This window comes from Daphnia carinata, chromosome 8 (assembly GCF_022539665.2).
Source record: "Daphnia carinata strain CSIRO-1 chromosome 8, CSIRO_AGI_Dcar_HiC_V3, whole genome shotgun sequence".
In the NCBI taxonomy this organism is placed as follows: Eukaryota; Metazoa; Arthropoda; class Branchiopoda; order Diplostraca; family Daphniidae; genus Daphnia; species Daphnia carinata.
This window is the reverse complement of record NC_081338.1, coordinates 4,526,671-4,540,202: the sequence shown is the minus strand read 5'-3', so window position 1 is coordinate 4,540,202 and position 13,532 is coordinate 4,526,671. Positions and strand designations below refer to the sequence as shown.

At 40.7% G+C, this 13,532-nt stretch overlaps 4 protein-coding genes across 7 annotated transcripts; all 4 read right to left on the bottom strand.

Moving 5' to 3' along the window:
• LOC130704185 (uncharacterized) lies at positions 1–1,464 on the bottom strand. The gene is made up of 8 exons (XM_057525651.2): positions 1,444–1,464; positions 1,260–1,377; positions 1,056–1,199; positions 900–998; positions 707–840; positions 353–649; positions 194–293; positions 1–117 (listed from the first exon to the last, which is right to left on the bottom strand). Exons 2-8 carry the CDS (start codon positions 1,353–1,355, stop codon positions 1–3), a joined length of 987 nt encoding a protein of 328 aa, XP_057381634.1. The 5' UTR covers positions 1,356–1,377; positions 1,444–1,464.
• Positions 1,465–4,950: 3,486 nt separating this feature from the next.
• Positions 4,951–6,542, bottom strand: LOC130703662 (uncharacterized). 4 transcript variants are annotated; one of them, XM_057525099.1, is made up of 8 exons: positions 6,497–6,542; positions 6,315–6,425; positions 6,111–6,254; positions 5,927–6,052; positions 5,733–5,866; positions 5,362–5,667; positions 5,205–5,298; positions 4,951–5,141 (listed from the first exon to the last, which is right to left on the bottom strand). In XM_057525099.1, the coding sequence occupies exons 2-8, from the start codon at positions 6,408–6,410 to the stop codon at positions 5,028–5,030; spliced, it is 1,014 nt and encodes a 337-aa protein (XP_057381082.1). In that variant the 5' UTR covers positions 6,411–6,425; positions 6,497–6,542; the 3' UTR covers positions 4,951–5,027. The 4 variants fall into 4 exon arrangements, with proteins under 4 accessions (XP_057381082.1, XP_057381085.1, XP_057381084.1 ...); XM_057525102.1 differs by having other exon boundaries at positions 6,315–6,416; positions 6,497–6,532; XM_057525101.2 differs by having other exon boundaries at positions 6,315–6,416; positions 6,490–6,514.
• A 904-nt stretch (positions 6,543–7,446) lies between these two features.
• Positions 7,447–9,116, bottom strand: LOC130703663 (uncharacterized). The gene is made up of 8 exons (XM_057525103.2): positions 9,062–9,116; positions 8,839–8,938; positions 8,629–8,772; positions 8,450–8,545; positions 8,225–8,361; positions 7,836–8,132; positions 7,682–7,775; positions 7,447–7,622 (listed from the first exon to the last, which is right to left on the bottom strand). The coding sequence occupies exons 2-8, from the start codon at positions 8,935–8,937 to the stop codon at positions 7,509–7,511; spliced, it is 981 nt and encodes a 326-aa protein (XP_057381086.1). The 5' UTR covers position 8,938; positions 9,062–9,116; the 3' UTR covers positions 7,447–7,508.
• A 1,031-nt stretch (positions 9,117–10,147) lies between these two features.
• On the bottom strand, positions 10,148–11,853 carry LOC130703664 (uncharacterized). Its single transcript, XM_057525104.1, has 8 exons — positions 11,796–11,853; positions 11,573–11,672; positions 11,350–11,493; positions 11,181–11,276; positions 10,955–11,091; positions 10,578–10,871; positions 10,416–10,509; positions 10,148–10,357 (listed from the first exon to the last, which is right to left on the bottom strand). Exons 2-8 carry the CDS (start codon positions 11,669–11,671, stop codon positions 10,244–10,246), a joined length of 978 nt encoding a protein of 325 aa, XP_057381087.1. The 5' UTR covers position 11,672; positions 11,796–11,853; the 3' UTR covers positions 10,148–10,243.
• Between the last annotated feature and the right edge of the window lie 1,679 nt (positions 11,854–13,532).

Below are 13,532 nucleotides of genomic sequence, written 5' to 3'. Positions count from 1 at the left end.
TCATCCAACGACGTTAGTGGTCAACGCGTATGACTCGATGCCGCATAGGTTTTTGCCTTTTTGGAATAGGACGTATCCTGCGGCTCCCCACCTTGCTCCCCACGAGTTACGAATTATCTAAATTCAAATTCGACAGTCTCGCTTTAATTGAAACGAAACATTTCATAAATAAATTCTGGCCCAATAATGGTACCCAATAATCCATGCCGTTTGCAGTGCCGTAACCGACGAGCGTGACGGCGTGGTGACCTCTGATGTTAGATTGGCAATTAGCCTCCGTGTACACACCGCTCCTGTAAATTGCAAAATTCGATATGGAACAAAAAAAATCCCTTAAAGCTGCCGCTTTTACCTGTAATTTTCAAACGATCTGACAATGGCGAATGCGACTGAAACGAGCTGCCTTTTAGCCAATAGGCTCATCATCGTATTAATGTCACCAGGAGCGATACTGACAACAGGATCGTTTTGTGAAACGGTGGCTTTCTTCATGGATGAGTTATAAACGCAGGTGCCTTTCGCCGCCTTGTAAGGATATGACGCAGAAGCGGCCTGGCCACCCGCATTGGCAATGTACATCCAAGTTCTTGCCACGTTTCCCTTTCCGCAGGCATAGTTTGACCTGTCGCAATCCACCAACTGCTGTTCGCTGAATATAATTCAAAATTTAATCTAGCAAGGTCGAAATGATTTGAAATGCTATTACCTTAGAGCCACTTTGGTTCCGCGAAGGAGACAATGGCCAAATTCAACCACCGAAGTGGCAGAGAAAGCCCAGCAACTTCCACAGTCACCTTGATCCTTGGCAGGCTGCATGCACCAGTGTTGACGGTGATCAACCTGTAGATAATTTTTTATAGAAATAGCAATATTTGTAATAAGAAAGAGATGCAACTCACGAACGATGGCAGCGCTTTGACTGCAAATTTCAGGTACGTTTGGGAGCTTGAAGGTGTTGGTAGGATGGCTCCCAGGTATTTTTTCATTTGCTCGTCATCCTATGATCAACGAATGAATGAAAGTAAACATATTTATGAGGGATATTTACACATTACCATGACGGAGAATCGGTTGTGTTCCATTTGATAAGTTGAGTTCGGATTGGAGTTGTGCGCTTCGATCATGGAATGCGTTTTTGCAAAGTTCGATTTGCATTTTCCATATTCAGCTTTCGTTTGAACGCCCAAAGGGTATTCAAGCTTTAATGTGAATAATAATGAATGAATTCGTAATACTGTTCAAAACATTTGATTTTATACTTGGAACTTCTCCCAGGCCTCTTCCAAACTAACGTTTGCTTGGCCTGATGAAGCACATGCAAGTGCCACAACTATGGCTAAACAAGTTACTTTCATACTGCTTCGAGAATTGTCTAGACTTACAATTATCGAATCACTTAAATTTAATTGATATGACGAGAAACAGTTTAATGCTATAACTTACCTGTGTTCAGGACACCGGAGGCAAATGATGAGGCGGTAACTGGTTCAATCCTAACGCCATGTTATATATACTATAATTCGCGTAGGTTTATAGCGTAGGTTGCTGTGAACACAGTTGGGCCAAAAGATCGGGTCGAACGAGTTCGATGATAGCTGACTATAGGAGCCAACTTAACCATAGTCAATAATTGCCTTTGTGTGGGTAGAGTGTTAACCGGTACATCAGAACAGATGTTTCAATTAGCCACAACTTGTTATGTTTCATTCTCTGTGTTGCTTCAAGGACGTCCCCCCCACAAGTTGGTGTGGAAAGACCCCGTCTATTTTGTATATCATAAGCCATACATTATCGTACCTATGATCGAGTGCCAGTTAACTATGGCAGATTCATATAATCTATGGTTTTGAAACGGTATGTTTCCATAAACGATTGGGCGGAAAGCTGGTTTGTGGTCTAACATTTTATCACGTCATCATTAATTGAAATGATTCACAAATCATATTACATGCCACAGGAATTCACCGTGAGGGCAGGGTACGTCCTTCTCGTTAAGCTCGTGATGTTACACAATCCAGACAATGTGTCCCTAATCACTATAGTTGAGCTTCCAATCGTTTGACTGCTTCAACTGACAGTGTACTATAAAAAGAAAGTTATACATAACTATTATGAAAGTGAGTTTTAGCCCAAAAACTTCGGAGGGAACTCTCTTGAGCGAAAGTTTTAGCTCTCCTTGTTGCCGGGCAAACTCCTCCTTGTTACATCAGGGCATCAATTGGGCCACCTGCTCGGGTTCCACTAAGGTACAACCTCCATTCACTCTACCATCCTTATTTGTTTGAGAAGTTCCCCCCAAAAAATAAATATAACGAGTACACATTTCAAATTCATAATGGTGGGGAATGCTTAAGATTTGTGTTCACATTTAACGATGGGAATACGGTTTAGAATAGGATCCTTATGCAACGACAACGGTAGCCAGAAATGTCGGCAAATGAAGGACGTGGGTTTTGAGACGTGAGCCATTTTATGCTGTTAGTGCATCAAGACCTAATGAAAAGGTCATGAACATGAAAAGGGTAAACATTTATCTACTCACCGCAACAAGGAGAACTCGTTATGTGTTTAAACCTTGTGCTGCGATGAGACCCATCAGATATGTGCAGCATAGCAAGTCATCCATTGTCGTGAGCTCAGCAGGTTTTTGCAACGTGAAAGTCATTCATTCTGTCAGTCGTCTGTGTGGATGGGTAAACCCTTGGATTTTCGACGCTATTTAGTATAATTATATAAGTATTTAAGTGTATCATTAAAAAAAGAAAAGTACCACACATTAACGCAATCTCTCGTGTACAAGACGAACACGCCCAGATTCCTCATGTCTCTAAAGAAAGGTATGTATATACGTAAAACAGGTATGTCTCTCATTTACCACACATGATGTGGAGAAATTTTTATTGATCTGGTTTACGTATCGCTATCATTTAGTGTGATATAGAATCCACACTGGAACGTTAGGGTGTGCAAGCTAGAGCGTGAAAAAGAAAAAAGCCATTTTCGAATTCCTTATTTTCACGTCAACCTGCGAGAACAAAAAAAAAAAGATTGGAGACAAGCGACTGTAAATGAGGTCAATGCGGCTCCCGCACGACAGTCCCCCCCCAACTGGCAATCACTTTTTCAGGCTTTTAGGGGCTGTCCTCGATGCACATTTGCCTAGGTTCACGTGAGATTTATTGCCCTGCGTTGGATACAAACGTGAGAGCCAAATGTCCTTGTAACAATGGGAAAATGTTTGGCTTTTAGGGTTTATTAGGTAAATGACAAGATTATGTTAGAGTCGTTCGATAACTCGCGGAGAAACTGGAAAATGTCCAAACATTTTCGTTATTGTTTTTGTGTTAATGCTGTTGTGTCGAAAAATATTGATAAATTGCGCTCCACTTTTGGCAAGTTAATATTTTGTTTTAGTAATGTGATTTTTCCCAATTTCGCCATTCCTGTTTTTTATTGGCGGATATGATAATCAACCGGCTTGACGCGGTTGGGGAATGTTTGCATAAAAACAGATAATGCTGCGCGTTCATGGATTATAGTGGGAGCTATCGGGACTTTCAAATATGGTGATTTTCAATATCGCTGTCAGCAAAACAGGCCATTTTGCAACTGGCGCCAATTGTCAACAACCGATACACAATCAATCAATAGACGCGGGGTCTATACGGCGATCATCCACCAAACGCATTCGTTCAAACGCAGTTACAATTTTTGCGAAATATCATGCAACGGGTATGACCCAATAAAAACACCAACAACAAAAAAGCGTCCAATTGTTTTTTAATCCATAAAGTTATGACGCCCAATGAAACGACCTTCCTTCTGGCCCTGTACTAATGATTCGGCGCAATTGGCAAATAGTAGGTTTGATTGACTTAAATTGGTGGCCTGCACCTACGCACCGGTCAATGGCTCCAGCAATGCGGGGCTACAATAAGGTTCGGGGGGTTGCCAAATTAATCCAACATCTGCTTTCTATTGACATAAATAAAGTTCGAATGCTGTGAGCATCGTCATAACTTTGTGCGCCAGTTTGTTTAACTCATTCAGGGCAGGAAACTAGCCAGCAAATTCAAAGTATAGAGAACGGACGTTGCAAGGTAAATGACGCTTTCCCCATCGTCTATTTTAACTTGCCGCATGATGTGGATACCAAAGTAGAATCGCCTTTTTTTTTTTGTCAAAACGCCTTTGGGATATGTGAAAGACTTTCAAAACTCGGCTCGTACAAAATAAATTTTTTAGAGGAAAGTTAGACAGCAAAGTTCTGATTCAACATTTGTATGCCGTCTCTGCGTGATTAAATAAATCTCGAAACTATTCATTGGCTCTTAACTTTGGACAGTCGAATCCGCTTTGATTTATTAAGACGGACACGATTCGATGCAAGCGTCACGATTTTGATATTCGGGAGTGATATCGAGCGCAACAACAATTATAAGTGAAGTGGCCAGAAACGAGTAATGCCTACATTTAGAATCGAAGGCCACAGACATGATGGACCCAATGATCCGCGGAGAAAACTGGGCTACGTTGTCTCTAGGTAAAAAAAATAATAAACATTGCTCCATTTCGGAAAATTATGCATTGTTGTATATGCACCCTTGTTTAGTGGATTTACAACTCAGCGGCAATAACAGATGCACACTTTCTTTTAACAATCAGATGACAGTTGCGTTAGGTATTATACAAGTCCAACGTCAATACTGATTTGGTTATAGGATGTAGCAAACGCACCGTAGAATATACTCAATCTAACCTGACCTCGATGTATAAAAATGAAAGCTAGAATACATTTTCATAAATTTTATGACATCAATTATGCTGAGTGTGGATATGCAAATAGTCCCGAATTAAATCATGTTTGATATAGCCTCGGGAGCTCTATACGTAAACATATAACTAACGAAAATAAAAGAACCCTTCCCGCAATAACTGGACAACACAAGATTGGTGCTTGATTATTGTATTATAACTCATCAAATTTTCAGATTAAAAGATAAATATCAGCTTTGAATGACTTCGGTTTAGGCAACGTTAACAGTGGCCAAGTCTCTTTCGACACCGCACAGGTTGATGCCTCTCTGAAACAGGACGTATCCCTTATTGCCATAATCAGCAGACCACGAATTGCGAATGGCCTAGCAAATCAAATTAGGGTTGTAGAAATTAAACTCGGTTTCAGTTTCGACTCGAATATTTACCCAGTATTTAATGTTTCTGTAAGTGCCATAACCAACAGCTGCGACGGCGTGGAGACCTTCGTCACCTTTGCATGGGGTTGTGTAAACACCGGTCCTGTTTAAAAATAGCTCTTAATTTTAAAACGGATTTCACTTTCACTTGATTATATTGCCTCACTTGTAGTTCATGAACTTGTCCGTAACTTCGATGCAAACAGCCACGAGTTTCCTTTGGGACAACAACTTCATCACGCCATTTTCATCTCTTTCTTTCAGAGCAACAATCGGATTTCTCGCAGCCAGTTTAGCTCCTTTCGGCTTGTTCAGACAGGCTGGGCCTCTCTTTTTCGTTTCTCCCGAAATGTACGGATAGGCGGCGGAAGTGGCTTGACCACCTGCTTTGATCAAGGACTTCCAGTACTCGTGGTAAGAGCCACCTCCGCATTCCCTATCGGGGAAGTCGCAATCCACGATTTGTTGTTCACTTTAAAAGGAAAAAAAATATTCAAATGAACGATGTCGTTAGTCTTCCAATGATGGTTGGTGTACCTGAGGGATACAGGTGCTCCATTTTTGACACAATTAGCGAACTCAACTACAGCCGTAGCTGCAAACGCGGAACAGGATCCACATCCACCTTGGTTTTTAACTGGCTGCATACATCTGTCTTTTCGGTGATCAATCTATCCGAAATGGTTTATAAACATCTACTGCCACTGCTGAGCTTTCAAAAACGAACTTACGAACTGTGGAAGTTGGCGCATCGTTGAATCGTCATTATCCTCGACAGCCTCGAAGCCCAGCTCTTCATAAAGAGATTTCGTGGAAGCAAGGTTTTGCAACAGGTATTGTTTTCTTTCTTCTGAATCCTGCGTGAAATTGGAAATTAAGTGAGGAGAGAGGACAACAGAAATAACTCGATAATACCATAATAGAGAACTGATTATGCGCCATAGTGTACGTAGCGTTCTCATCTGCGTTATGCTCTTCAATGATGGCGTGAATCTTCTCGAAATTCGACTTACGTTTTCCATATTCAGCTTTCGTTTGAATGCCCATTGGGAATTCGGTCTTCCAGAAAGCGAATTTAATTAATATATGCTACATTCACGTACTACACTTATGTTTTACCAAGTATTTCTCCCAAGCCGCTTCCACGTCTTCAGCTCCGCGCATTCCGATCGTCCCAACGACGAACATAAGAATCACGAAAGCTAGTTTTTCCATTTTCGCCTATATAAACTGTGTACGTGAGATAGAACAATAGTAGTTTTAAAGTGAAAGTGGCGGCCAAGTTAGAGTATACCTTTTACCTGTAAAATGTTCAGTACAGGTTGAATGAATGAGACTTGTACTCGGGCAGGAGAGAGAGACGCCTTCTAAACCGCTGAGTTTTATAGGGCCCATTATTTACTCAACACGACAGGTGCCAATTAATCACATGCACAATTTCTATTAGGAAAGAAAAAAGGATTGAACCATTTTTTTATTCCATTTTGCCCAATGACGGGATACCAGAGAGGGAAGCTATGCAGCTGGTATATCCCATTGACGTAAGCGAGGTCATAGACACGGATCACAGAGCTTTGGACACACGAAATAAATTAATATCTATCTGTTTTCCTATATATGAGTCGATTTGAACAACAGTTAAGCAACGGGTGGCAAAGTAAGTGTTTGCGGAAATCGGGATAGGATGTTAATGGAATACAGCGATACAGTTGACAAGGGGAGGGCTTTAGCCACTGTGTCAGAGCTATGCGAGCTCATCAGATCTGCCTTTGGTAATCATTTGTTCAAATAAGGTGTTTTATTTTGGGTTACTGAAATATGTCCCTGTGGTACACTTTAGAAGACACAATGCTATTTTCCTTTGTCCTGCCATTTTAGACTAGCTTTTTGGGCGTTTATAGGTGGGTTAAATAACTCCGTTAATAACTCGGTTTTCATCATCGAACAGCATCTCTATTTTCTAAGAAGCAAGGCAAAATGGCGCGGAGTTCTTTGTGTCTGTCAAGTTGTGTATTTGGTTCCAAAGAAAAAAAAAAAAAAAAAAGAAAAATGCAATGTGGAAAAATGGAAACGCTGCATTTTGAAAAAAATGGCCGTAAATCTGGCAACAGTGGTGTGGACGTGAGAATGACGTTCTAATAATGTTTTTGCAGTTGTGTAGATAGTGAGGTTATTGAACTGTTACCTTTGTACGTACATTTTCTTGTGAGGCAACATCGTTATACAAAAAGAAAATATTTATGAACTGAACTGAATGCTCAAAAACAAATGTATTAACCCATCATACAAGGAGACATTTTCAGCATTAACGTTTTAAAGGACGTTTGTAGTACGAGAATATCTTTCAATCATACACAAGTCAACACCTCGTTGAACGAGAATGTAGCCAGATGCTCCCCATGAAGAACCCCATGAATTACGAACCACCTACGTTTTTAACATAATATATGATTGTTGAAATATTGAGTAACGTGTTAAAAGTTTACCCAGTAAGGGATGCCGTTTAGAGTACCATAACCGACGATATTCATAGCGTGAGCGTTGTTGGCAACGCAGGCACCGTCGTTGAAAACGCCACTCCTAGCAACATGTCACCATTTTATTATTCCTGCAAGTTATTTAAATTAAATTATTATTTACCGGTAATTCATGAAGCTATTGGGCAACTGCATGTAGATGGATAGGATTCGGCCGCCTGTCAGGACACTCATCATGGCGTTGGTGTCCCCCGACGGTATCCATTGTACAGGAGTTGTGGATGAAATCTGAGCTCCAGGACTATTGGCATTTTGGAAAGTACAGGTTGCTGCCCTCGCCGTGTAAGGGTATCTACTCTCAAGATCTTGACCGCCATTAGAAGCCAAATATTGCCAAGCTTCGTGCTCCCATCCACCAGAACAGCCATTGGCACGGCTACAATCTACCAGCTGCTGTTCGCTAATGATTGAAGACGTGATTTAACATTCAACACGAGGCGAACTCTCGTAGGTAACGAATTGTGGTTTTCTTAAAATTTATTTATTTTTTACCTGAGATCGACACGGACGAAGCCGCTTTTCCTGCATTTTTGAAATTCAACAACTGCGGTAGCCGAAAACGCCCAGCAACTTCCACAACCACCTTGATTCCTTACAGGAGACATGCAAGCACTAGTACGGAAATCCACCTGTACAGGTAAAACCCAATTTTCAGTCATGACTTTCATCTCATTTGGGTATTTGAATACAAAATCTTAATTGAATAATAAAACTTACAGATGTGGCGACTTGCCGCGAGGACACGTCCAAACTGATATTGACAGGTGTGGCAGGTAATAAGGCACCGAAAAATTGTTGCTTCTCATCTTCAGTCTTATTTCAATGAAGGGAATTAACAAGAGGATTACTAACTTATTAATCGTGGAATCGGCTAAGACCTTTAAAGCCAATTATACCATGACGGAGAACTGATTGTGACCCATTTCGAAGGTGGCGTCTTTATTAGCATTGTGCTTCGCGATGTTGTTATGCGTTTCGCTAAAAATGGATTTGCGAAACCAGATCTCGGATTTCGTTTGGATTTTGATTGGAAATTCAGCCTATACGACAGATGTCCAGGTAAAAGTGAATGGAAGTCAGAACATTTTTTCGTTTAGACGATTTACCAGATATTTCTGCCAAGCAGTGTCTACATCCTCGACTTGGATTTCCACCGCCCAGCAGGAAACCATCAGCATAGAGACAAGGAGCGAAAGTTTTCCCATTCTACAGATGTAATCAAATTTACAAGGAATTGGCTTTTGAATTAACTATAGTCTTTCTCTAGAAAGTGAAAGCATTTGGGATGCTCGTGAATTTTTGTTGAATCAAGCAACGATAATTTCTTACCTAAAGTGAAGGCAGAGTTGAGTCTGGGTGACAATGGCGTCCAGGTAGGATAAAAAATGTATGCCGATTCGTCGGCGTTTTATAGCTCGAGTCTATTGATTTAGTGTGTAAAACTATAAGGTGGTCCGACCGTGAGCTTGCTATAGCAGTATTCCGTCGTGCTGCGCGTGTTTAAATTATCCACAAACATTCTCTGTATCCAGATTTGAGAGGCGTGAACGACCGGCCATTTGCGTGAAACAGAAGCCGGTAACCAAATAAGGACATCTATGGCGCCTATGGGGTAAGGCAATCATCCTGTAGTAAGTTAGAGTGATGGAATTTGTTTTAGGTTAAGCCAACTAATTATCGTTCGATGTGCGTCACATACGCGTTAGTATTAGATGGTTGAACTGCAAAGTACTGCAGCAGCGACGCCATATGCCGATCTGTTTCCTATTTGTTTAATCAGCTCTGAGCTATAGCATATTACCATATTCCCGTAGCTTTTTTATTGACAGCATAACATGTTTTTCTCATCTAAGTGCTATCCATTTGAGGACAAGACAGAGAAACCGTTCCCATCCAAAAAATCTTGTTTTGGATCCGAATATCAAGTGCTTGCCGATCTACCAAGTTGTTTTACAGGTTGCCTACAAATGACGTACAATCGTCGCTTCGAATGTGGGTTTGCTAACTAGCCCATTAGCTTTTCTGATCGTTCAAAGGCATAAACAATTTAACTGACGTTATACTTCAAGATGGAACTAATCTTGTACTCAAAAGGTAACTGAATTAAAAAGTTAAACAATCGTAATCGAATCATTTCACATTTGAATGGCTGTCTCTTTACTGTCTATTTACCTATATACGAGTCCGTCTGAAGAATCGTTAAAATAACGGATTGCAAAGTAAGTGTCTGCGGAAAGCCGGGAATATGACACTGACAGTAGTGCGGCTTGCAATTGACGCAACAACGAAAAACTTAGATGCTACGCTTTTTAAAGGTAAAAAAACCTCAAGCTTTTAATCTTAATTTAATTTTTTTTGGAGGCAAAGAACCGATTGTATCATTCCTATTCTACTTTTATCACAAGACTAAACTCGTTACAGAAAAAGAAAATATTTATTGGCTGAATTGCATGAGCAAAAGCAAATATTTAAAAACCCGCAAACAAAGGAACATTTTTTAGCACTATCGTTTTAGAGTACGTTAGTAGTACGAGGATACGTTTCAATCATGCACAAGTCAACACTTCGCTTGACAAGAACGTAACCAGAGGCTCCCCATGTTGGACCCCACGAATTGCGAACCACCTACGTTTTAACAGAAGACATTATTGTTGAAAGATTGAATGATATGTTCAAAGTCTACCCAGTAAGGTACGCTGTTTAGAGATCCATATCCGACGATATTCATGGCGTGAGCGTTGTTCGGCACGCAGGTAGTATCACTGAAAACGCCACTCCTATTAAGATAGCACATTTTATTTAATTGTTTTCGTATCAAATTTCTTTTAATTAAGTTATTATTTACTGGTAACTCATGAAGCTATTTGGCAATTGCATGTAGGTGGAAATTATTCGACCTTCTGTAAGGACAGTCATCATGGCGATCGTGTCTCTCGTTGGGATCCATTGCACAAACGTGGTGGATATTTGTGCTCCAGGAGAACTCGTACTTTGGAACTTACAGGTTGCGACCTTCGCCGTGTAAGGGTATGTAGACTCAATAATCTGACCACCAACAGTAGACAAATATTGCCAAGCCTCGTCTTCCCATCCACCTGAACAACCATTGGCACGGCTGCAATCCACCAGCTGCTGTTCGCTAATGATTGAAGACATGATTTAACATCCAAAGCGTGCAAACTCCCTTAAGGAGTGTTGTTTTCTTTAGGTTTTTTTTTTTACCTGAGATCGACACGAATTAAATTGTTTTTCATGCATTTTTGAAATTCAACAACTGCGGTAGCTGAAAACGCCCAGCAACTTCCACAATTACCTTGATACCGTACAGGAGACATGCAAGCATGAGTACGGTAATCCACCTGTACAGATAAAACCCAATTCTCAGTCGTTACTTTCATCTCATTTTAGGTATTTGAATAGAAAATGCTAATTGAATGATTAAACTTACAGAGGTGGCGATTACCCGCGAAGACGCGTCCAAACTGATATTGACAGGTGGGACAGGTAATAAGGCACCGAAAAACTCATGTTTCTCTTCTTCAGTCTTATTTCAATGCAGGAGATTGATAAGTGAATTACTAACTTACTAATCGTGGAATCATCAAAGTCAATTATACCATGACGGAGAACTGATTGTGACCCATTTGGAAGGTGGCGTCTTTATTAGCATTGTGCTTCGCAATGTTGTTATGCGTTTCGCTAAAAATGGATTTGCGAAACCAGAATTCGGATTTTGTTTGGATTTCGATTGGGAATTCAGCCTATTCGATAGATGTCCAGGTAAAAGTAATGAAAGTTAGAACATTTTTTCATTTAGACGATATACGAAAGACGTTTTACTAGATATTTCTGCCAAGCAGTGTCAACATCATCGACATGGATTTCCATCGCCCAGCAGGAAACCATCAGCATAGAGACAAGGAGCGAAAGTTTACCCATTCTACAGATGTAATCAAATTTACAAGGAATTGGATTTTGAATTAACAATAGTCTTTCTCTTGAAAGCGAAAGCATCTGGGACACACGTGATTTTTTTTTGAATCAAACAACCATAATTTCTTACCTATAAGTAAAAGCAGATTTGAGTCTGGCTGACAATGGTGTCCAGGTAATATTAAAAATGTATGTCGATTCGTCGGCGTTTTATAGCTCGAATTTGTTGATTTTGCGTGTAAAACTATAAGGTGCCCCCACCGTGAACTTGCAGTAGCAGTATTCCGTCGTGCTGCGCGTGTTTAAATTATCCTCAAACACTCTCTGTACGCAGATGTGAGAGGCGTGAACAACCGGCCATTTGCGTGACACAAAAGCCGGTAAACAAATGAGGACATTTATGGCGCCTATGGGGTAAGGCATTTATCCTTTAGTAGGTTAGGTTCATGGAATTTGTTTTAGGTTAAGCCAACTAATATTCACTCAATGTGCGTGCGTCACACACTGCGCTATTATTAGTTGGTTGAGCTGCAAAGCATTGCAGTACAGACGCCATACGCACGATCTGTTTCTTATTTGTTTAGTCAACTCTGAGCTATAGCAGATTGCTATATTCCCGTAGCTCTTTTATTGGCAGATAACATGTTTTTTCTCATCTAAGTGCTATCCTTTTGAGAAGAAGACTGAGAAACCGTTCCCCTCCAAAAATCTTGTTTTGGATCTGAAATCAAGTGCGTTGCTAATCCACCAAGTCGTTCTACAGGTTGCCTACAAATGACATACAATTATCGCTTCGAATGCGGGTTTGCTAACTAGCCCATTAGCTTTATCGATAGCATTGAAAGGCATAAACAATTTAACTGACGTTATATTTCAAGATTGAACTAATCTAGCAATCAAAAGGTAACTGAATTAAAAAGTTAAACAATCGTAATCGAATCATTTGACATTTCAATGGCCGATTTAGGAAACGTTTACGGTAGCCAAGTCCCTTTCGACACCGCATAGATTGACGCCTCGTCTACTAATTTTCTTTTGGGACAACAACTTCATCACGCCAACTTCATCTCCTTTCAGAGCAACGATCGGATTATCGGCAGCGAGCTGAGCTCCTTTGGTCCTATTCAAACAGGCCGGTCCTCTGCGATTCGTTTGCCCTGACGTGTAAGGATAGGCGGCAAAAGTGGCTTGACCACCGGAAGTGATCAAGGACCTCCAGTACTCGTGGTAAGAGCCACCTCCGCATTCCCTGTCGGGGAAGTCGCAATCCACAATTTGCTGTTCGCTTTGAAAAGGAGAAAGCAAATCCAAATAAGTCAATATGTTATTCAATTCCCATAATAATTGAGATACCTGAGAGACACAGATTCTCCGTGTTTGATGCAGTGTGCGAACTCAACGACCGCTGTGGCTGCAAATGCGGAGCAAGATCCACATCCGCCTTGATCTTTTACTGGTTGCATGAACTTGTGCCTACGGTAATCGACCTGCATAACCATATTATCCAAGGTATTTATTTGAAATTAGATCACTTAACATGGAAACTTACACACGAGGGAAGTGGTGATTTGTTTTCATAGTCTTCTTCGGTAAGCATTCCCGCAGAACTCAGTTCCTCGAAATCTGGCGGATGCAGCGGGGAAGTTTTTCAACAAGAATTGCTTCCTCTCCTCGATATCCTGGCAAAAGAGATGAGTAGAGTAGGATTGAAAAAAAATTCGTTAAGAATCATCTCTTTTATGTTTTTTGTTTAACTGGTTTGGTATGATTCACTCGCCATAAAGATAGGGATGGCTTATTAATCGTTTAGCCACGATAGAATTTTGTTGCCGTAACTACTGGTTATTCCCCTATTATATCCTGTCTA

Excerpts from the sequence above, each read along its gene's own strand:
- LOC130704185 (XM_057525651.2), bottom strand. The coding sequence starts at position 1,355 with ATGAAAGTAACTTGTTTAGCCATAGTTGTGGCACTTGCATGTGCTTCA. Across the intron at positions 999-1,055 it reads ACAACCGATTCTCCGTCATG|GATGACGAGCAAATGAAAAA; the intron begins GTAATGTGTAAA and ends CGTTGATCATAG. Across the intron at positions 841-899 it reads TCAAAGCGCTGCCATCGTTC|GTTGATCACCGTCAACACTG; the intron begins GTGAGTTGCATC and ends AATTATCTACAG.
- LOC130703662 (XM_057525099.1), bottom strand. The coding sequence starts at position 6,410 with ATGGAAAAACTAGCTTTCGTGATTCTTATGTTCGTCGTTGGGACGATC. Across the intron at positions 5,299-5,361 it reads GACAAGTTCATGAACTACAA|GACCGGTGTTTACACAACCC; the intron begins GTGAGGCAATAT and ends ATTTTTAAACAG. Across the intron at positions 5,142-5,204 it reads ACAGAAACATTAAATACTGG|GCCATTCGCAATTCGTGGTC; the intron begins GTAAATATTCGA and ends TTGATTTGCTAG.
- LOC130703663 (XM_057525103.2), bottom strand. The coding sequence starts at position 8,937 with ATGGGAAAACTTTCGCTCCTTGTCTCTATGCTGATGGTTTCCTGCTGG. Across the intron at positions 8,546-8,628 it reads ACAATCAGTTCTCCGTCATG|ACTGAAGATGAGAAGCAACA; the intron begins GTATAATTGGCT and ends CATTGAAATAAG. Across the intron at positions 8,362-8,449 it reads CGCGGCAAGTCGCCACATCT|GTGGATTTCCGTACTAGTGC; the intron begins GTAAGTTTTATT and ends TTACCTGTACAG.
- LOC130703664 (XM_057525104.1), bottom strand. The coding sequence starts at position 11,671 with ATGGGTAAACTTTCGCTCCTTGTCTCTATGCTGATGGTTTCCTGCTGG. Across the intron at positions 11,277-11,349 it reads ACAATCAGTTCTCCGTCATG|ACTGAAGAAGAGAAACATGA; the intron begins GTATAATTGACT and ends CATTGAAATAAG. Across the intron at positions 10,358-10,415 it reads TAAACAGCGTACCTTACTGG|GTGGTTCGCAATTCGTGGGG; the intron begins GTAGACTTTGAA and ends GTTAAAACGTAG.